We start from the raw sequence: 22486 nt of genomic DNA, 5'->3' as shown, positions 1-22486 counted from the left end.
CACTTGCCAGCCATTTGAGTAAGCCATCTTCAAAGTGGATCCTCCAGCTTCCAGCTGATGCTTCATGGACAGAGAAAAGCTTTCCTCACAGAGCCCTGCCCAAAATGAAAATTCATAAGCCAATAAAAATGATCGTTGGGGACTTCCCTGGCGATCCAGTGGTTAGGGCTCCTCGCTTCCACTGCAGGGGGCGCAGGTTTGATCACTGGTTCGGGAACTAAGATCCCACATGCCACAAAAATAAATAAATTAATTAATTAAAAAAAGATTGTTGTTTAAAGACACTAAGTTTTGGAGGTTTGTTTTTGTTTTTTACATAGATTAGATAACCATAGCAAATATTCATGAAAAACCTACAGCTAGCATCATATTTAATAGTGAAATATTGAATGCTTTCCCGCTAAGATCAGTAGAAGGCAAGGATGCCCAGTGTCAGAACTTCTATTTAACCAGTGAATTTAAGAAAGAAAGTGAAATAAAGAGCATAAAGATCAGAAGGGAAGAAGTAAAACTGCCTCTATTTGTAGATGACATGATTATTTACATAGAAAGTCTTAATGAATCTACAAAACAACTACTGGCAAAGTCTCAGGATATAAGGTAAATTTTATTTATCTTATCTTTTTGGCCGCACCACGTGCCATGTGGGATCTTAGTTCCCTGACTAGGGATCAAACCTGTGCCCCCTGCATTGGAAGCGTGGCATCTTAACCACTGGACCACCAGGAAAGTCCTACGGTAAACTTTAAAGATTGTATTTTTATATACTAGCAGGAAGCAATTGAAAAACAATTTCATTTAAAATAGCATCAAAAAATATACTTAGGGCTTCCCTGGTGCTGCAGTGGTTAAGAATCCGCCTGCCAATGCAGGGGACACGGATTCGAGCCCTGGTCCGGGAAGATCCCACATGCCGCGGAACAGCTAAGCCCGTGTGCCACAACTACTGAGCCTGTGCTCTAGAGCCCGTGAGCCACAACTACTGAAGCCCGCGCGCCTAAAGCCCGTGCTCCGTAACAAGAGAAGCCCGCGCACCGCAAAGAAGAGTAGCCCCCCTCGCCACAACAAGAGAAAGCCCACGCGCAGCAATGAAGACCCAACGCAGCCAAAAAATAAGTAAATAAAATAAATAAATTTTAAAAAAACTTATAAAAAATATATATATACTTAAATTTAACAAAAATCTATGCAAGAGCTTTACACTGACAATTACAAAATGTTGCTGAGAGACATTAAAGAAAATCTATATAAATGGAGAGATAAACCAGGTTAATGCATTAGAAGTCTCTATATTTTAAAGAAATCAATACTTCTCAAATTGATTTTAGGTCTAATGTAATCTCAATCATAATTTCAACAGGCTCTTTGTAGAAATTCACAACCTGATTCTAAAATTTATATAGAAATGTGAAGGACCTAGAATACCCAAAGCAGTCTTTAAAAAGAACAAAGACATACAGTACCTGTCTGTATGACTTACTATAAAGATGTAGTAATCATGACGATGTGATACTGGCATAAGGAGTCACAAACAGAATAGAGAGCCAGAAATGGACCTATACTTATATAGTCATTTGATTTTTTTTAACAAGGTGCCAAAGCAATCCCATGGGGGAAGGGTAGTCTTTTCTACAGGTGCTACTGGAAAAACTGGATATGCACATGGTTGGGGGGATGGGGAGGGGGGAACACGACTCATTCTCCACCTCATACCACACACAAAAATTAATTTTAGATGGATCATAAACCTAAATGAAAAAACAATAAACTTCAAGAAGAAAACAAAGGAGAATATCTCTACTTCCTAGGGGTCGGCAAGGATTCCACAGGTCACAGAAAGCGAAAAGCATAGAAGAAAAATGGGTAAATTAGACTTCATAAGGATTACAACTTACGCATATCTAAAGATCTTGTTACCGAACCAAACTTGGGTCTGCTCACCACTGCAGTAAAGCTACTGACACTGGGTTGTGATGAAGGAAAGTGCAGCATTTACTATAAGGCGCCAATACAAGAAGGATGGAGGGCTCATGCTCTAAAAACCCCAAACTCCCCGAAGGGTTTCAGCAAAGCATTTTTAAAGGCCTGGTGAGGGGGTGGGGTCGCAGGGTATGTGATCAGCTTGTGAGGTAACAGGGCGGCGTCACGGGGGTTAACATCATCAATCAGGCTCCAGCAGGCCTGGGGGCTATGTGCTCGTGATCATCAAGTAGTTAACACCTTCCAGGGAGTTCCCTGGTGGTCTAGTGGTTAGGATGCCGGGCTTTCCCTACTGTGGCCCAGGTTCAATCCCTGGTCGGGGAACTGAGATCCCACAAGCTGCATGGTGCGGCCAAAAAACAAAACAAACATCTTCCATTTGGTGGGGGGTTTTCACATCTATAGAACTACTCAGGAAATGTGTATCAGATACTATTATCTAGGGACTTCAGAGAGGAGCTAAAGCAGAGGATATGGGGAAGGCCCCATAGGGTCCTGCTGGGTTACAATCTTGTTAAGAAGATGAATAGGCAAGCCACAGATGGGGAGAAAATACTCACAAAACCTATCTGACAAGTCTTTTATTAAGAATTATGTAAAGAATTCCTGGGGAATTCCCTGTGGTCCAGTGGTTAAGACTTCGAGCTCTCACTGCCGAGGTCCTGAGTTCAATCCCTGGTCGGGGACTTAAGATCCCATGCCGTTTGGCACAGCTGAAAAAGAAAAAAAATTTTTTTGTAACTCAATAATAAAAGGACAATGCAGTTAAGAAAAAAATGGGCAAAGGATTTTTTAAAAAGATTTATTTATTATTATTTTAAATTTTATTTTATTTATTTTTGGCTGCATTAGGTCTTTGTTGCTGTGCTCGGGCTTTCTCTAGTTGCCGCGAGCGGGGGCTACTGTTCATTGCGGTGCATGGGCTTCTCATTGTGGTGGCTTCTCCTGTTGCGGAGCACGGGCTCCAGGCGCGTGGGCTTCAGCAGTTGTGGCTCACGGGCTCTAGAGCACAGGCTCAGTAGTTGTGGCACATGGGCTTAGTTGCTCCACGGCATGTGGGATCTTCCCGGACCAGGGCTCGAATCCGTGTCCCCTGCATTGGCAGGTGGATTCTCAACCACTGCGCCACCAAGGAAGCCCTATTTATTATTTATTTTATTTATTTTTGGCTGCGTCGGGTCCTAGTTGCGGCATGCAGGATCTTCGTTGAGGCACGCGGGATCTTTCCTTGTGGCACGCGGACTCTTCGTTGTGGTGCTCTGGCTTCTCTCTAGTTGTGGCGTGTGGGTTTTCTCTCTCTAGTTGTGGCGCGGGCTCCAGGGCGCGTGGGCTCTGTAGTTTGCGGCACGTGGGCTCTAGTTGAGGTGCGCGAGCTCAGTAGTTGCAGCGCGTGGGCTTAGTTGCCCCGCGGCATGTGGTATCTTAGTTCCCTAACCGGGAATCAAACCCGCATCCCCTGCATTGCAAGGCGGATTCTTCACCACTGGACCACCAGGGAAATCCCTGGGCAAAGGATCTGAACAGACATTTACAAAGGAGCATATACAAATGACTGAGCACATGATAAAGTAATTTCATTAGTAATGGGGATGTGCAAATTAAGACTGAAAATACTGATAGCATCAAATATTGTCAAGTATATGCAGAAACTGGAATTCTGAAACATCGTCGGTGATAGTGTAAAATGTTACAACCACTTGCATAAAGGTCTGGCAGTTTCTTATGTTAAACCTAAATATAAACCTACCCATGGCCCAGAAATATCACCCCAAGGTATTTACTCAAGAGAAACAGAAGCACACATCCGTGAAAAAATGTATACAAGAATATTTGTAGCCACTTTATTCAAGATAGCAAAATACTGTAAGTAATCTAGGTGTTTGTCAACTGGAGACTGACCAAGTAGAGTACTATTCAGCAATAAAAAGGAACAAACTACTGGTTTATGTAACAAAATGGATGAATCTCAAAAACATTATACTGAGTGAAAGAAGCCAGATACAAAATAGTACATACCATGTGATTTTCATTATATGAAGTTGTAGAATAGACAAATCAGATCTCTGGTGAAAAAAAATCAGGTTAGTGGTTGGGTTTCCAATAGGGATGGGTGTGGGAATTGCCTGGGAAGGGGTATGAGAGAACTTTCTGGGGGTGATGATAACATTCTGTATCTTAATAAGGATTGGTGTCAAACACGTTTGTCAAAATTCATCAAATGGTACACACAAGATTTGTGCATTTCATTTTATGTAAATTCTACGATTCACATATGAAATTTACATAAAACATTTAAAGTACCACAGACAAAATATTGAACTCTAGCTAATGATGTGCATGCTAAAGTGTTCAGGGGTGAAATGCACTGATGTCTGCTATTTTGAAATGCATTTAAAAAGAAAACTTGAATTCATGGATGGATAGAGGGATGGGTAGATAGATATACATTGTGATAATGAATGATAACATTTGCTAAAGATAGCAAATGTTAATTGTAAAATTTAGGTGATAGGTATATGGTGTTCATGATATAATTCTTTTAACTTTTCTGTACATTTGAAAGTTTTTATGATAAAATATTAGGAAAGGGAAAAGAATAAATTGCAGGGAGACAAGAATGGAAGCACATGTGAGAGATAATGATTAGGTAGTGGCAGTGGAGATGGAAAGGAACGAAGAGATTTAATATAGTTTTAGAGGCAGAATCTACGGGTCTGCCTATGGATTGGATGTGGGTAGTAACAGAGAGGAATCAAGGATGATTTCTGGGTTTCTGGCCTTATCTGCTGGGTGGTTAGTGCTATTACTGAGAAGAATAATAGGTTTTTTGGGGAAATATAAAGTTCTATTTCAGGGAATTCCCTGGCAGTCCAGTGGTTAGGCCTCTGCGCTTCCACTGCAGGTGGCCTGGGTTTGGGGAACTAAGATCCCCGCAATCCTCGTGGCCAAAAAAAAATTTTTTTTTCCATTTTGGCCATGTTAAAGAAGTTTCCCCCTCCCCCCCCAAGTATAGATGTCAAGCAGGCAGTTGGACTCTTGAATTTGGAGGAAAAGCCTTGCCTGTAAAAATGAATTTGAGAATTGGCAGGATAGACATGGTATTTAAAGCCATGAAAATGTATGAAATAACCTAGGGAGCTAGTAGACAAATAAAATTTTCAGAACTAGATTCTGAGGACTTTTCGACATTTAGAGATTGGGCAGAAAAATGAAGAGACAGTAAAGGAGATTGAGGAGTGCCTGCGATGTTTGAGGAAAACCAGTTGATTGTGGCATCACAGGTACAAAATCCGTATCTACTACAGGCAAGGATTTTCCATTCTTTTTTTCCCAGGAAGTTGCTCATAACTTCTTCATAATTTTATATGAATAAACATGAATGTGAAAGATAACTTTTGATAACGATTATTTTTAATTTGGGTCAAACCCTTAGGAAGTGATCATTATTTTTTACACATTTCTGTATTTAAAAAAATATTTATTTATTCATTTATTTTGCCTGCTCCGGGTCTTAGTTGCTTCATGCGGGATCTTCGTTGCTGCATGTTTAGTTGCGGCATGATTAGTTGCGGCATGAGGACTTCTTAGTTGTGGCCTGCTGGTGGGATCTAGTTCCCCCACCAGGGATCAAACCTGGGCCCCCTGCATTGGGAGCTCGGAGTCTTACCCACTTGACCACCAGGGAGGTCCCACATTTCTGTATATTTTAAATATTCTGTAGCATATTATTTTTAAAGGTGGTTTTTAATATTCTGTGTATGTAAAAAAATTGATTTTTAATTCAAAAAACTAAAAGCAAAAGGAAAGTGAATAGGAGTTGAAATTGGATATAGCCTTGAAAAAACTTATTTAAAGAAGTTTTCCTCAGGAGGGTGGCCAAGAGAGAAAATGTTCCATCAAGGTAACATCATTTCAAGATGAGAGATACTGGGACGCATAACAAGCCAGGGAGCGATCCAATAATGAGGGCCAGATTGATGGTAGTAGAGAATGAGGGAATTAACAGAAGAAGCAATGCCCTTGAGAATGCAAGAGGCCTTGGGATCCCAAGTAGAAGTAGAGGGATTGCCCATTGATAGGAGGAACGCTTTGTCCACTGCTGAAAAAAGTGGAAAGAGGTTATAAAACGGGGAGGAGATATTACTGGTTTTGTAGATTTAGTCGTGGCATGATGAGGAAGTTCTTTTCTGACAGCTTCCATTTTCTCAGTTGAGCCAGAAAAAAAGGAGAGGTTGTTTTCCAAAGAGTGAGAAATTCCAGAAGCTAACAAGGGACGCCTTGCTTTGGGCAACTGCAGTTTTGTTCATACTAAGTGCTGTGTCGGACATGGGTCGGCGTGTCGAGAGAGAGGGAGGGAGGGGAAGGGGGAGGGGGAGAGACAGAGACAGAGATAGACAGACGAGCCGGAGCATTTAGTCTGGGCCAGATTACGAAGACTCCCTGTTTTCCAAACCCCAAGGCAAAGGAACAAAAGCGCCTTACGCGCAGGGCGCGGGAGGGACTGCCCGCGCAGGTCACTTGGGATCTCGGCTGGTCGGCGCATGCGCGCGGCGCCACGCGGCCTCGCGCTCCTTTTCCCGCGGTGTGTGGCTCCAGGTTCCCCTGATTTTACCTGGCGGCAGTTTGAGGTCTCTGTGCTCGGGATGGAGCAGGTGGACGAACTGGAGCTGCTAATGGAGAAGAGTTTCGGAGATAAGGCTGCGCCGCCGGCGGAGCTGTGAGCGGAGCGGGGGAAGGGTCTGGGAACAAAGCGGGAGATTTGAAAAGAAGGGAGCGGGAGAGGCCGCGCCCGCGCCTCCGCGGACCGGGCCTGGGGCAGAGTGACCGGGCTCAGGTCCCGGGGCGCCCGACGAGCCTCCGGAGCTGGGGTCTGTTTCCTACGGTTCTCTTTGGGGCCAAGCCCGGGCCAGAGCTTGAATACTCTCCCTCACCCAGCAGTTCATTCTTAACCTTGATATCACCACTTTCCTGAATTTGGGGAGTCCTAGCCACCTTAAATGTCTTCATAAAAGGAAATTGCAACTGCTAGATGCTTTTCTTGATGTTTAATTGGAGAAAGTTATCCCAGGGAGAAATCTGTACCCTCAGAGCGACTTAAATGGTCTGGGAAAATGACCCGCAAGCATAGTGTAGAATTGTCAGTAGTAATGATATTGAGGCTAATTATTGTTGACAGATCTTTGCGCTTTGAGCTTTGATCAGCAGTACCTTTTGGGAGATCCTTAAAGCGTCCCAGCTGACCTTGGGAAATTCATGGCCTGAGGCTACGTGGGGTAGGTGAATGAGGAATATAACCTAGGTGGGTTACAAAGGTTGGGTGACAAAGACAGTTTTAGGGTAAAGTTTTAGGGTAATAACTGGAGAGATGATGATTTTGGACTGTCACTGATAAAGACTGCAGTCAAACTGGAAAGATTTAAGAGGGACTTAATGTTTTCTAGAGGAGAGATTAGAGTATTTTGCAGTTTTCAGGCGGCTAGGATCAGTGGATAAAAGAATTGTGAAATCGACTTGCCCATTATAAATAAGAAATTTCTGAGTTACTCTATGAAGGAATGGTTAAGGTGACAGGTATTAATCTTGCTTTCTCTACAAAGCATAGGCTAGTTGATCCCCAATGAGGTTTTATAGAATGATTTCCTGCATTAAGTAGTAGGTTGGACTAGGTGATTTCTAAGTACTCTCCTAATTGAAAGATTAATATAATAATGAAGCTCACAGTAGGACTTCCAGCAAACCACCCACACTATATTTTTCCATAACAAACATCTTTTATTTACAAAAGGATAGTGTCCTAGACATTTCCTTTCACTTGTACTTTGGGAAGGTTTGCACCAGTGGTAGGAATTTGTTGTCTAATATTTTTCAATTTACCATTTGTCCTCATAATCATAGATGTCCCAAAGAGCTCCTCATAGAGCTTATATTTGGAAAAATCCATATCATAAGCATGTTTTAAATGGCATTGCTTCTGGGAAGTTTTTATAATAGGAATTCTGCTATGCCCTTGCTCTCTCTTTACCTCTTTTAGCCAATGGTCTTGTGATAAGCTTTCCGGAAGAAACAAACCTAGAAAACTAGAAGGTTGGTTTGTAGATAAAAGAGATTGGATGACTTCTTATTTCATGCTTGTGCTACAGTAGTTTTGTATGTGTATGCTTTAGATTTCAGAAGAAGAAGGTGGAAGCTTCCTTTTCTAAAACAGTTCTGAGCCGAGGATTGGATAACCGGTACCTGGTATTAGCAGTCAATATTGTACAGAATGAAGAAGGAAACCATGAAAAGCACCTAATCATCACTGCTTCGCAGTCGCTAGAATATAAAGAACTGTGTATCCTTAGGAATGACTGGTAATTTTTGTGTGACTTTGGGCGTTGATCTGGCAGAGTCTTAAGGGTGCCGTCTTACAAACTATCACATGGGCTTGTGTGGCTGTTGCAATAATTTAATTGTTAATAAAGAGAGTAGATATGAACCTGAGTTAATTCTGCATAAAGATTGTGCCTATTACACCAGCATCTCAAGTCCCTTATTCCAAAACTTGATTTTTATTGTCATTTGAAAATCAAGTACAAGGGGACTTATTAAATCACTACTTCCTATTTCCCAGTGCTTTCTGGGACTGCAGCTTAAAACTCATTTAGTTCTCACTAAGAGGAAAACTAATCACAGCATATGAACATCCTTAGACTCTAGCTGTTGCTTCTCAAGCATTGTGTGGTATGTGAGGGGTGAAGGGGAGATGCAGAGAAGGTGGAGGTCTAACTTTGTCTAGGCTGCAAGTTGGATGGTTTGAACTAGATAAATAAGATTTTGTTCTTGGTACATTGTGTTTGGCTTCATGCCTCAAGGCTTATAGAAGCTGTAGGTGTAAGTCTTAAGAATGAGAGAATTATTATTAGAACAACCTCATCCATAATTGAAGCTATACACTGTTAATAATTTGATAGCTTTTGCAGTAGATGATGCAAGACCCAGAAATTTAGAAATACTTATTTCTTTACATAAGATATCCAGTTATTTGTTTATTTTTTAAAAATATTTATTTATTTATTTATTTGGCTGCGCCGGGTCTTAGTTGCGGCACGTGGGATCTTCGTTGCCGTGTGCGGGCTCTTAGTTGCGGTATGCGGGATCTAGTTCCCTGGCCAGGAATCGAACCCGGGCCCCCTGCATTGGGAGCACAGAGTCTTAACCACTGGTCCACCAGGGAAGTCCCTCCAGTTATTTTTGAAGCCTCCTTAATATGTTTAAATGTAGGAATCTAAACTATGTATACTTTAATTTTGCTTTATTTTTAGGTGCTCTGTACCAGTAGAGGCAGGGGACATCATTCATTTGGAGGGAGACTGCATATCCGATACTTGGATAATAGATGAAGATTTTGGATATTTGATTCTGTATCCAGACATGCTGATTTCTGGCACAAGCATAGCCAGTAGTATTCGATGCATGAGAAGAGCTGTCCTGAGTGAAACATTTAAGGTGAACAGTATTAACAGCCAGTGTTTCCACAGGGTCTTAAGAGTTTACAGAGCACTTTTACACTCTTACTTAATCCTCCCAACAATCCTGTGAAGTAGGTGGTATTAATCAGCTGCATTTTACTGATGGGGAAAATCAGGAAGTTAAGTGACTTGCCCAAAGTTACTGTAGCTAGTAAGTGGCAGTGTTGGGATTCAAGGCCAGGTGCCCTAAGATCCTTTGAATCTTATTCAACATTTTGTAAAATAATTAATTCTAATAATAATATAATTAATTTAAGTGATAAAAATTTTAATTTAATATATCTGGGCATTTCCAAACTTGGCTTCATGTGATTCCCAGTGAACTAAAAGTAAATGTGAGAGTCTCTTTTAAAAACATTATTATGGAAAGTTTCAAACATATGCAAAGAGATGATTATAATAAACTCCCATGTACCCATTTTGCTGTTCCCAGACATTGTATTATTTTGCAACTAAATGAAAGCTGAGGATTTAAAAAAATATATAAACACAGTATCTTTATCATACACAATAAAATGAACAGTAATTCCTTAAATTAATCTAATAGTTTTATCTCTAATGTCTTTTATCAAATATTTTTTTTATTCAGTTCGTTTGTTAGCATCAATATCCAAACAATATTATGTGTGGTTGATATGTCTCATAGTTTCTTTTAATCTGTATTCTGCCTTACACCCACTCCCTTTGTTTCAGTGCCATTTCTTTTTTATCTTTTGGTTGCACTGCACGGCTTGTGGGATCTTAATTCTCTGACCAGGGATTGAACACAGGCCCTCAGCAGTGAGAGCACGGAGTCCTAACCACTGGACCGCCAGGGAATTCCCAATGCCATTCATTCATTCATTCATTCATGTATTTATTTATTTATTTAAAGAATTATTTATGTATTTATTTTTGGCTGTGTTGGGTCTTCGTTTCTGTGCGAGGGCTTTCTCTAGTTGTGGCAAGCGGGGGCCACTCTTCATTGCGGTGCGCGGGCCTCTCACTATCGTGGCCTCTCTTGTTGCGGAGCACAGGCTCCAGACGCGCAGGCTCAGTAGTTGTGGCTCACGGGCCTAGTTGCTCCGCGGCATGTGGGATCTTCCCAGACCAGGGCTCGAACCCGTATGCCCTGCATTGGCAGGCAGATTCTCAACCACTGCGCCACCAGGGAAGCCCCCAATGCCATTTATTTTTGAAGAACGTGAGTTTTATTTGTTGTTTCCTCTTCCTCCCAGGGTATTCTTTTAATTATACGATTAGTGTCTATGTATGTAGAAAACCAAAAAGTACAGCTAAGGGCTTCCCTGGTGGCACAGTGGCTAGGAATCTGCCTGCCAATGCAGGGGACACGGGTTCAGGCCCTGGGCCGGGAGGATCCCACATGCCGTGGAGCAACTAAGCCCGTGCGCTACAACTACTGAGCCTGCACTCTAGAGCCCGTGAGCCACAACTACTGAGTCTGCATGCCACGACTACTGAAGCCCGCGCGCCTAGAGCCTGTGCGCCGCAACAAGAGAAGCCACTGCAATGAGAAGCCTGCGCACCGCAACGAAGCGTAGCCCTCGCTCGCTGCAACTAGAGAGATCCCGTGCATAGCAATGAAGACCCAATACAGCCAAAAAAAAAAAAAAAAAAAAAATGCAGCTAAGCAAGAAGAGTAAAAGAAGGAAAAATACCTAAGTAGATTTTCTAATAGTCTTAGTTATCACTTATTTATAGTTTTTTTTTTAAAAATCAGCTTTTTTCTTCAATTGTGGGGATACTATTAACTTCTCTTTTAACCACATGTTATAAAGCAGACCTGAATATTAATATTTTAAAAACCTTATTTTGAAATAATTTTAGACTCACATAGAACTTATAAAAAAAGTACAGAGAGTTCCCTGTAAATTAATTTTTTAAATTCCTGATGGGTGTCTTAGTGGACTTTTTCTTGTTTTTTGATAGTTTCAAGGGGACAGTCCAGACTAATAAAAGAGTTAATTGAAAACTACTGTTTCTTTTTGAGTGGCGAGAGTTTGTCAAAAATCTCTGCTGGGGACTTCCCTGGTGGCACAGTGGTTAAGAATCCACCTGCCAATGCAAGGGACACGGGTTCGAACCCTGGTCCGGGCGGATCCCGCATGCTGCGGAGCAACTAAACCCGTGCGTCACAACTACTGAGCCTGCGCTCTAGAGCCCGCGAGCCACAGCTACTGAAGCCTGTGCGCCTAGAGCCCGTGCTCCGCCACAAGAGAAGCCCCCGCAATGAGGAGCGCACGTACTGCAACGAATAATAGCCCCCGCTCGCAGCAACTAGAGAAAGCCCACACGCAACAACGAAGACCCAACACAGCCAAAAATAAATAAATAAATTAATTAATTAAAAAAAATAAATTTGAAAAAAAAAAAGTCTCTGCTGTAGAGAATTCCCTGGCTGTCCAGTGGTTAGGACTCAGCGCTTTAACTGCCGGGGCCTGGGTTCAGTCCCTGGTTGGGGAACTAAGATCCCACAGGTGTGTGGGGCAGCCAAAAAAAAAAAACTCTGCTGTAAGTTTGTTTCATGTTTGAGTATTTTACTCACATGACTTTATGATCTATGTGTTTGACTTTTCTATGTGGGTTCATTATAAAGTGAAATTAGAGATGAATATGTTAAATATTTGAGACTGCATTGAACTTTTTCATATAAGTTATTTTAATTTTTTTCAAAATGGAAATATACTGATTTGAAAAAAATAACTTGTAAAATAATTCAGGTAATTCTAAATTGAAGAGAGTCAAAGTCATCTATAATTTCACTCGCCAGAAAAAAAAGTTGTTTCATATTTTGGCATTTGTCTCACCAGTGTACTTTGGCTATGGTGGTTCAATAGGTTAGGTAATAAATGTACGATCACATCTGTTGATACGTTGTGAAATAAGATGTTCGTATGATTTTTGGTTTTTTTTGGTAGAGCTCTGATCCAGCCACACGCCAAATGCTGATTGGTACGGTTCTCCATGAAGTATTTCAAAAAGCAATAAGTGATAGTTTTGCCCCAGAAAAGCTACAAGAACTTGCTTTTCAAACTGTTCAAGAAATAAGGCATCTCAAGGAAATGTAAGTAGTTACGAGAGGAACTATAGATACAGTTTTGTTATATAACTTCTTTCCTAGCATCTATAAGGTATTTGGCTATTAGACTATTAAATATAGATCAGTATAATACTAGAATGCAGATTTCAGGGTTGTAGTATCCCACTGCAATTCTGTGAAGAGCTTCTGAAATTGCAGAACAGGAATTCTCTGGCTAAAAATATCTAAATATTCTCTATACGTGTAATAGACTCCACAGCTGCGCTCAGAGAGTGTGAACTTTTTGTTTTACTTCTAGAAACAGTGTGACATCCTGAAAATTGTATGGGGTTGGGAGTCAGATGAACCTCCTTTCAAATTCTAGCTTTGCCAATTTTATGATTGAACTAGTTACTGAAAGATTCTGAAAAGGGTGATAATACCTATTTTGCAGATGTTTTGTGACAATGGAGATAATGTATGTAAACCCACAAATGGCTAGTCATTGGCGTTTTATGAGTGGCTACCTGCAGAGGGATTGGCATACTCTCTCTCTATTTCTTTCTTGACTCCTTCTGCAGTCCATCTTTTTTTCACAGAAATTTTTTTATTAGTGGTGATTTTGCTTTCCAGACTAGTTGATACAAACCTACTTTTCCCAGATATAATTCTACATTTCACTGTTTAAATGAGAAAATGTGTTCCATAATTCTACACTTATTTACTAATGACATACAATCTATTGTCTTAAAAACATTTTAGAACCCTGCCCTATGTCAGGCACTGTGTTAAGTGCTTTTTAGCTATCTTATATAATCTGATAGCAACCTGTTATAAAGGAAGAAATGGAAGCACAGAGAAGTTGTCACTTGGTCACAACCACACAGCATGGCGTTCAGAATATGAATAGATATAATAAAGTTTTTGCTTAAGAGTTCTACTTATTGCTTTAGTTGCCACTTTGGTTTTCAAATTAAAAAAATTTTTTTTGTCACACCCTAACCAGGATCTGTTGTGTATTGTGTGGATCATTGCCCTGAAACAAAACACATCAAAACTTAGTGCCTTAAAATGACAAACATCTAACCTGTTATCTCATAGTTTTTGTCAGTCAGGAATTTGGAAATAGTTCAGCTGGGTGGCTCTGGCTCAGGGTCTCCCATGTGGGCTGCATCTGAAGGCATGACCCGGGCAGGAGCATCTGCTTCCGTGATGACTCGCTCACCTGTCTGTTGTGGCGAGGACTCAGTTCCTAGCTGGCTGTTGGCAGGAGGCCTCAGTTCCTTGCCACATGGGTTTCTCTAGGGGGCTGGCTGGTGTGTCCTGGGACACAATCTGCTTCCTTCAGATTAAAGGGTCCCAGAAAGAGAGCAGGAAGCCACAGTGCCTTTTATAACCTAGTCTCTGATTGCTACGATGTCACTTCTGCTTTTTTTATTCATTAAGTACTCGTCACTAAGTCTAGCTCTCCCTTAACGGTAGAAGAATTAGGTACCATCTTTTGAAGGGGGTGTCAAAGGATTTGTGGACATATTTTAAACCACCACAGGTATTCAGGTATCAGGTAACCTGATCAGTCCAGAACCCAACGTGAATATAAGGATGAAAGAAAACAAGGATTTTGAGCAGCCTTGCTCAGAATTCATGTCCTTGTATTAAACCTTGTGCATGTTACGTAATGGAATGTCTCTTATGCCCTCAGCATCTGTTATTTTTCATTAATATCTAACAGTCTTATCTGGTTTCTAAGATGCGGGAGAAAGGTACCTTCATAGTCATATAATAGGAGAGCTGATAGCTTCATTACTGTATAGGAAAGGAGAAAGTTTTAAAAAATATAAGAACTACGAAGGTCAGAATTTTATTTTGTTGTTTTTTTTTTTTTTGGCCGCACAGTGCGGCTTCAGGAAACTTAGTTCCCTGACGAGGGATCGAACCCATGCCCCCTGCAGTGGAAGCACAGAGTCTTAACCACTGGACCACCAGGGAAGTCCCTTTAATTAATTTTTATTGGAGTATAGTTGCTTTACAGTGTTATGTCAGGAATGTATTCTTAGCAGATCCTTGGGTATCACTGAATTGTATATATATATTTTTTGAAATATAGTTGATTTACAATGTTGTGTTAGTTTCTGGTGTATAGCAAAGTGATTCAGTTATTTATACATATACATACATATATATTCTTTTTTTTTTAATTAGTTAACTAATTAATTTTTATTTTTGGCTGTGTTGGGTCTTCCTTGCTGCGTGTGGGCTTTCTCTAGTTGCAGCGAGCGGGGGCTGTAGGCACGCAGGCTTCAGTAGTTGTGGCACATGGGCTCAGTAGTTGTGGCTCACAGGCTCTAGAGTGCAGGCTCAGTAGTTGTGGCACACGGGCTTAGTTGCTCCGTGGCATGTGGGATCTTCCCAGACCAGGGCTCGAACCTGTGTCCCCTGCATTGGCAGGCAGATTCTTAACCACTGAGCCACCAGGGAAGTCCCTATATATTCTTTTTTTTTTTTTTTAATTTTTTTAAAAAATTTATTTATTTATTTATTTATTTTTGGCTGTGTTGGGTCTTCGTTTCTGTGTGCGGGCTTTCTCCAGTTGCGGCGAGCGGGGGCCACTCTTCATCGCGGTGCGCTGGCCTCTCACTGTCGCAGCCTCTCCCGTTGCGGAGCACAGGCTCCAGACGCGCAGGCTCAGTAGTTGTGGCTCCCGGGCTTAGTTGCTCCACGGCATGTGGGATCTTCCCAGACCAGGGCTCGAACCCGTGTCCCCTGCATTGGCAGGCAGATTCTTAACCACTGCGCCACCAGGGAAGCCCCCTATATATTCTTTTTCATATTCTTTTCCATTATGGTTTATCACAGGATAGTGAATAGAGTTCCCTGTGCTATACAGTAGGACTTTGTTTATCTATTTTATATATAGTAGTTTGTATCTGCTAAATCCAAACTTCTAATTTATCCCCGCCCCCCTGCCCCCGCTTCCCCTTTGGTAATCATAAGTTTGTTTTCTATGTTTGTGAGTCTCTGTTTTCTAAATAAGTTCATTTCTATCATATTTTAGATTCCAAGTATAAGTGATATCATATGATAGTTGTCTTTCTCTGACTTCACTTAGTATGGTAATATCATCCATTTTGCTGCATTATTTTTTTTTTTTTGTCATGATATCCTAAGTCATTAAGGGAAAATATGTTTCATTTCAGTTATGAAAATACTAATTCTCTCATGAATCTTGCCCAAACCTGTTCAAAAGGATCCTTTTAAAATTCCCAGAGCCTAAAAATAACAGATCCAGAGTTCTTTCCTGCCCTCTCTCATAGGCCCTTCTACTTTATTACAGATCTTAGAACAGATTTTTACCTGTTCATGCTCTGTCCTCTCATTATATCTATAAAAGTCTAGGCTTGAAGATGCCAAACCCTAAGTATCTCTGGAGTCTCAGGAAAGAGCAGGTGGTTACATGTCATTTTGCTGTGATTTGGCTGGAAATTAAAAAGGCAGAATTTAAATGCAGAAGACTTTAAATAACCAGTGTGGACTGGTTTGGAAACTTAGAAGAGTCCTGGTCTGTAAAAAGTAAAACACTAGGAAGAATCTGCCTAAGGAGATGGTGACAATGAAGAATGGTTCCAGGATGGTTCGTGAAGGTTATTTAGGAAAAAGATTACCCAGTTGTGCAGGGTTTTTTTTTTTTAATAGTAAATTATTATTTCTAAATAGGTTATAAATTCACATACACCATGTGTTGTTGTAATAGTACAAGAGGGTATACAGTAATAGTAAGTCCTTTCTATCCCTGCATCCCTGGTCAGTCACTACCTAGCTCCAGAGGCAACTTCTGTTATCAGTTTCTTGTATGTCCTTCCACAGAGATTTCAAATATTTACATGTGATTGTGTGTGTGATTATTTATGTTTATATATTATTTGTTATATAAATGGTAGCATACCATACACATTATTGTATATAAATATTAAATCTTGGGAGTTCCCTGGTGGTCCAGTGGTTAGGATTCAGTGCTTTCACTGCCATGGACCCGGGTTCAGTCCCTGGTCAAGGAACTAAGATTCTACAAGTCGGGCAACGTGGCCAAAAAAAAAAAAAACTTGGTGATTATTCCATATTAGTACTGATTGAGCTATCTCATTTTGAATTAAGAGTGGCAAAATGTTTCATTGTATGGATGTACAATAATTTATTTAAGAGCCCCTGGCATTTCAGTCTTTGCTTTTATTAGCAACGCTATAATAAATACCTTTGTACATTTTAATTTTAATGGCTGTGCAGGCATATATCTGGGCTCAATACTTAGAAGTGGAATTGTCAGACCAGAGGATATTTACATTTAAACATTTTAAAAATCTTTTAAAAAAAATTTTTTATTGAAGTATAGTTGATTTACAATGTTGTATTATTTTCTGCTGTACAGCAAAGTGACTCAGTTATACATATATATATGTTTTTTTATATCCTTTTCCATTATGGTTTATCACAGGATATCGAATATAGTGCTATACAGTTGGACCTTGTTGTTTATCCATTTTATAAGAGTTTACATCAACCTCCCACTCCATCCTTCCCCCAACCCGCTCCCCTTGGCAACCACAAGTCTATTCTCTATGTTTGTGAGTTTGTTTCTGTTTTGTACATAGGTTCATTTATGTCATAATTTAGATTCCACTTATAAGCGATATCATATGGCATTTGTCTTTCTCTTTCTGATTTACCTCTCTTAGTATGATAATCTCTAGTTGCATCCATGTTGCCGCAAATGGCATTATTTCATTCTTTTTTATGGCTGAGTAGTATTCCATTGTATATATGTACCACATCTTTATCCATTCATCTGTCGATAGACATTTAGGTTGTTTTCATGTCTTGGCTATTGTGAGTAGTGCTGCTGTGAACATAGGGGTGTTAAAAAATCTTTTTATTTGAAAATAATTTTAAATTTAGAGAAAAGTTGCAGGAGTAGTACAAAGAACATCCATACAGTCTTTACTCAGATTTACCTGTTGTGTGTGTGTTTTTCTAAACCACTCGAGATTAAGTTGTATATGTGTTTTTTTGACCTTTAAATACTTAAATGTGTATTTCCTAAGAATAAGGATTTTCTCTTATGTAACCACAGAACAGTTATCAACTTCAGGAAATTTAACGTTGTTACAATACTTGTGTCTGATCTACTGTCCACATTTCAGTTTTGTCCAGTAATGTTCTTTGTAGCATTTCTTTCCCTCCAGGACAGGATACGGTCTGGATACATTTAAAGTTTTGATATATATTGTCAAATTGCTCTATGTAGACATTGTCCTGTTTCTTTCTTCCATTCATTGTTTTCCAGTTTTGTTGAGATATCATTGACATATAACATTGTATTAGTTTAAGGTATACAACTTAATGATTTAATATGTGTGTATATTGCAGAATTCATTTTGCATTTCTGTAGGCAATATATGGGTCCTTGTTTCCCCCATGTCCTCACCTATATCATCTTTCATCCACTGGAAGTTTTCCAGATTTCAAACAGCCTTTTTCAGACAAACACCCTTTGCCTTATGTGGGCTGATTGTGTTTCTGTAGGTCATTCGGGGCACTTTGGTGTCAGCAGTTGCTCCCTGGTTTGAGATACTTCAGCTTTGCGTTCAACCTGAAGTTGCTTATTGCTCAGAACAAGCCATCTTGGCAGAGCTAGGGTTGCTAATTTTGTCTTCCCTGCTGAACTGGCTCTCCTAGAGGACTGATAGGGCTCTGCTTTCTTAGTTCCGATAAGCCAGAGGTAGCAGAAACCTGGGAAAGTAGGAGCTTATTAAATTTGGTATTAGAAATGTTACAGAGTTATTATATGGTAAATCTGTAGTGTTCTGGAGTCTCAGATTTTGATGAATATGTTATTGAATATTGTGCTATCTTCAGAAGGTGAGAAAAATGGTAAGTTGTGTTTTTTGAAAGGAGTTTGCAGATTGTTGGAGGCTATACCAGTACTCAGGTGAACTCAGGCCTGCAGGGAGAAAATTATGGCAGTAAATTATTAAAACACAGTGTAGAAGGGAGCATAGGGATTAAGAACTTAGGTTCCCAAGCTAGAGCTGTGTGTCCTTTGGAAGTAACTTCTGAGCTTCAGTTTCCTCAGCTCTAAAGTGGGGTGACAATAATAGTATCTCATAGAGATATAATGAGGGTTGAAAGTGTTCATGTTAAGCACCTAGAATAGTACCTGGCCCAGAGTCAGCATTATATGAGTATTCACTGTTATTATCTTCATACCTTATTGAGTTCTTATCATAAGCCAAGTATTAATACTTTACATAGGCTGTTTTACTTAATCATCAAACTAACTGTGTGGTAGTTATCAACTCACCTTACAGATGAGGAAACTGAGGCTCAGTTAACAGTGAATCGCCCAAAGTTACACATCTAATAAAGACTTAGGATTCAAACCTAGGTGTGATCTGACAGAAACACGTGTGCTCTTAACACCCCAGAGTAGTTATTAAGATTGTGATGCTTAAACATGCAGAAGGAGCTGGGAGAACCATCCTGGGAAGGGGACAGCAGTTTTCAAAACTTTTTGGTCTCAGGACCATGTTACACTAAAAAAATTATTGAGGACCCTAAGGAGCTTTTGTTTATGTGGGTTATATCTATAGATAATTACTGTACTAGAAATGAAAACTGAGACAATTTTAAAATGTTTATTGGTTAATTTTAAAATAACAGTAACAATCCATTCCATGTTAACATAAACAACAGTCTAATGAAAAATAACTGTTTTTGAAAAAATATGTAACGAGACAAGTGGCATTGTTTTACATTTCTGCAGATGTTTTAATTTTATCACTTAATACAAGACACCTGTATATATAAAATAGATAACTAATAAGGACCTACTATACAGCACAGGGAACTCTCCTCAATACTCTGTAACGGCCTATATGGGAAAAGAATCTAAAAAGAGTAGATATATGTATATGTATAACTGATTCACTTTGCTGTACACCTGAAACTAACACAACATTGTAAATCAACTATACTCCAATTAAAAAATTAAAAAAAGACATCTGGTTTCTTATATCTGCTTCTTCATTCTCTGTATTGCTATATTGTATGTGTGTATGTGGACTCAGAAATCTCCACTGTGTACTCATGAGAAAACAAGAGCAAAAAAGGCAAATAATGTTGTAGTATTATTATGACATAGTTTTGACCTTGTGGGCACCCTGAAAAACTGAGACTAGATTCTGGTAGTCTTTGCTGACTTCTGACTTAAGAAGTTAACATTCCTATAGATTGTCCTTTGATTCGGTAAGGCTGATGTGACTTTTCTGTTCCTACAGTCTTTTTTCCTCTTACTTTTCTACTTTCCATTGCTGGGTTTCAAGAGCAACATCTTCTACGGTTTCTTTTTTATCCCAAAAGTGTAACTGAGACCTATTAGACCTGAGATGATAGGAATTGGAGCAGATCTGAAATTTGATGTCATGTCACTTATTTGGATTTTTTTTGTGTGGTAAAATACACATAGCATTAAAAATCACAATCTTAACCACTTTTAAGGGTACAGTTAAGTGACATTAAGTACATTGACATTGTTGTGCAAACACTACCATCATCCACCTCCAGAACTTTTTTTATCTTCCCAGACTGAAACTTTATATCCATTAAACAACTCCCCCTTCCCTCAGTCCCTGGCAGTCACCATTCTTTCTGTCTCCATGAATTTGACTATTCTAGGTACCTCACGTAAGCGGTCATGCAATATTTGTCCTTTTGTTGTTGGCTTATTTAGTCTAATGTCCTCAAGGTTCATCTGTGTTGTACCATGTATCAGAATTTCCTTCCTTTCCAAGGCTGAATAATATTCCATTGTATATACCAAATTTTATTTATCCATTCATTAGTTGATGGCCACTTGGGTTGCTTATTTGAATGTTTTTTCCCTTGTTTACTTTTTTCATATTTAAGCTTTCATATTTAATATCTCTTACTTTGGTAGGTACCGCCTAAATCTGAATCAAGATGAAATAAAACAAGAAGTAGAGGAGTATCTTCCTTCATTTTCTAAATGGGCTGGAGATTTCATGCATAAACATACTTCAACTGACTTCCCTCAGATGCAGCTCTCTCTGTAAGAAACCCATTTTGTTTATATGGTGTTCATATCTTTAGACCAGGATCTTATTCAAGATGTTGAATTAAAGCTTTTTAGAGGTCAAGTTATGACAGCTAGCCTTTTTATTTGCTTACTTTATAAATTACAGTCCGGAGTATAATTCTTGGACAAAAAAAAAATTCTAATGGATAGAAAATTCTATTTTCACTATAGTAAAATTTATCATTTTTGGATGTAGATATGGTTTTTTAATAAAATCTTCTGTTTATAAATATTCGGGGGGGCTGTCCTAATTTCATATATATTTCTCTGTGTTACTATCATATGAACTGTCTCATGTGTTGATTGCCATGGATTTGTGCTGTATGTTTATTTATTTTTATTTATTTATTTTAAATAAATAAATTTATTTATTTATTTTTGGCTGTGTTGGGTCTTCGTTGCTGTGCGCGGGCTTTCTCTAGTTGCAGTGAGCGGGGGCTACTCTCCGTTGTGTGTGGGCTTCTCATTGTCGTGGCTTCTCTTGTTGCGGAGCATGGGCTCTAGGCGTGCAAGCTTCAGTAGTTGTGGCACGTGGGCTCAGTAGTTGTGGCTTGCGGGCTCTAGAGCTCAGGCTCAGTAGTTGTGGCGCATGGGCTTAGTTGCTCCGCGGCATATGGTATCTTCCAGGGCCAGGGCTTGAACCCGTGTCCCGTGCATTGGCAGGCGGATTCTAACCACTGCGCCACCAGGGAAGTCCCCCTAATTATTTCTTTATCCTTGTTTACCTTCCCTCCCTACCTTTCTTTCCTCCCTTATTATTTCTTTTTTTTTTAAACCTCCCTTATTATTTCTTTTGGAGTCATTTAAATTTGCTTGAGATTTAAAATTGTGGATATCCATTTCTGTGCTTGTTTTATCTTTTTTTTTTTTTTTTTTTTGTCTTGCCCATGGCTTGCGGGATCTTAGTTCCCTGACCAGGGATTGAACCCGGGGCCACAGCAATGAATGCGTCAAGTCCTAAACACTGGACTGCCAGGGAATTCCTTATGGTTGTTTTAGATACTAGCTTTTCTTTCACTGTTGTTTTAGCATTTTGTTTGCATGTTTTTCTCTTTTGGCTAAAATTTACTTATTGTTTTTGCAGAGTTAATAAGCTGCCATATTCTCACAAACTTATGGACTTATCTATTCAGCAAACATGTATTACATGCTGCATCTGTGCCCAGGATTGTTCTAGGTGTTACAGGGAGACTAAAACCCTCCAGGAACTCATTGTATTGGTGGTAGTTGAAAACGTAGAAGTGGAGGGGATTGCTGAGAGAGAACAGCAATCTGCTGAGGGCAGCAGAAGAGGCATAGAACCCTGGGAGGTAACTGTGTATAAGGACAGAGGGAGAGAGTGGAATCCATCGAAGGAGGCTTGGAGTGGACCAGCAAGGGATTTGGTAGCTTGGAAGAAGTTATCATGGAAGCCTAGGAAAGTCTGGGATTCAGAATCATCTTTGACCTGAAGGGGATTTTTGAGATTTCAGTCTTAGATTTCCAGTAAGGAAATTGAGGTCCAGTGAGGTGGTGTGACTTGTCCAGGTTTTATGTGAAAAACCGGTGGTAGAGCAGAGTCTAGAATAAGGAATTTCTTGATTTCCAGCTTGGTGTTCTCACCTCTGTAGCTTGGTGTAAGACTCTTCTTTGTTTCAGTTATTTCTGATGGGGTTTTATGTGTCTGTCTGTGCAGGAGGCGCTTCTCTGTACTTTACTTTGCATCATTTCCCCAGCAGTCTATAGCTAGTCTTTAAAAGAAACAACAAAACTTTAGACTTTAGAGCAGAGAATGAGACCTTTAAAAGCCATTTAAAGACAGAACCTTTCTCACCCATAAGTAGTAAATGT

The 22486-nt window shown here is 39.8% G+C and overlaps 1 protein-coding gene across 5 annotated transcripts in view; it reads left to right on the top strand.

Moving 5' to 3' along the window:
• The window catches only part of SLC25A16 (solute carrier family 25 member 16), an 88949-nt gene that overhangs the window by 38171 nt on the left and 28292 nt on the right, over positions 1-22486 (top strand). For 3 of the 5 annotated variants that reach the window (XM_068547689.1, XM_068547686.1, XM_068547688.1), the window contains exons 9-12: positions 8145-8330; positions 9282-9465; positions 12407-12552; positions 20498-20629. In XM_068547689.1, coding sequence (XP_068403790.1) covers positions 8145-8330; positions 9282-9465; positions 12407-12552; positions 20498-20629 — 648 coding nt within the window. Of the gene's footprint in view, positions 1-6565; positions 6698-8144; positions 8331-9281; positions 9466-12406; positions 12553-20497; positions 20630-22486 lie in introns of those variants that run through there. The other 2 variants (XM_068547690.1, XM_068547687.1) reach the window with 2 other exon arrangements.

The sequence above is a fragment of the Eschrichtius robustus genome, chromosome 7, assembly GCF_028021215.1.
Source record: "Eschrichtius robustus isolate mEscRob2 chromosome 7, mEscRob2.pri, whole genome shotgun sequence".
Taxonomy (NCBI): Eukaryota; Metazoa; Chordata; class Mammalia; order Artiodactyla; family Eschrichtiidae; genus Eschrichtius; species Eschrichtius robustus.
Note: the sequence above shows the minus strand (reverse complement) of the source record. Positions and strands in the feature narration are given on the sequence as shown.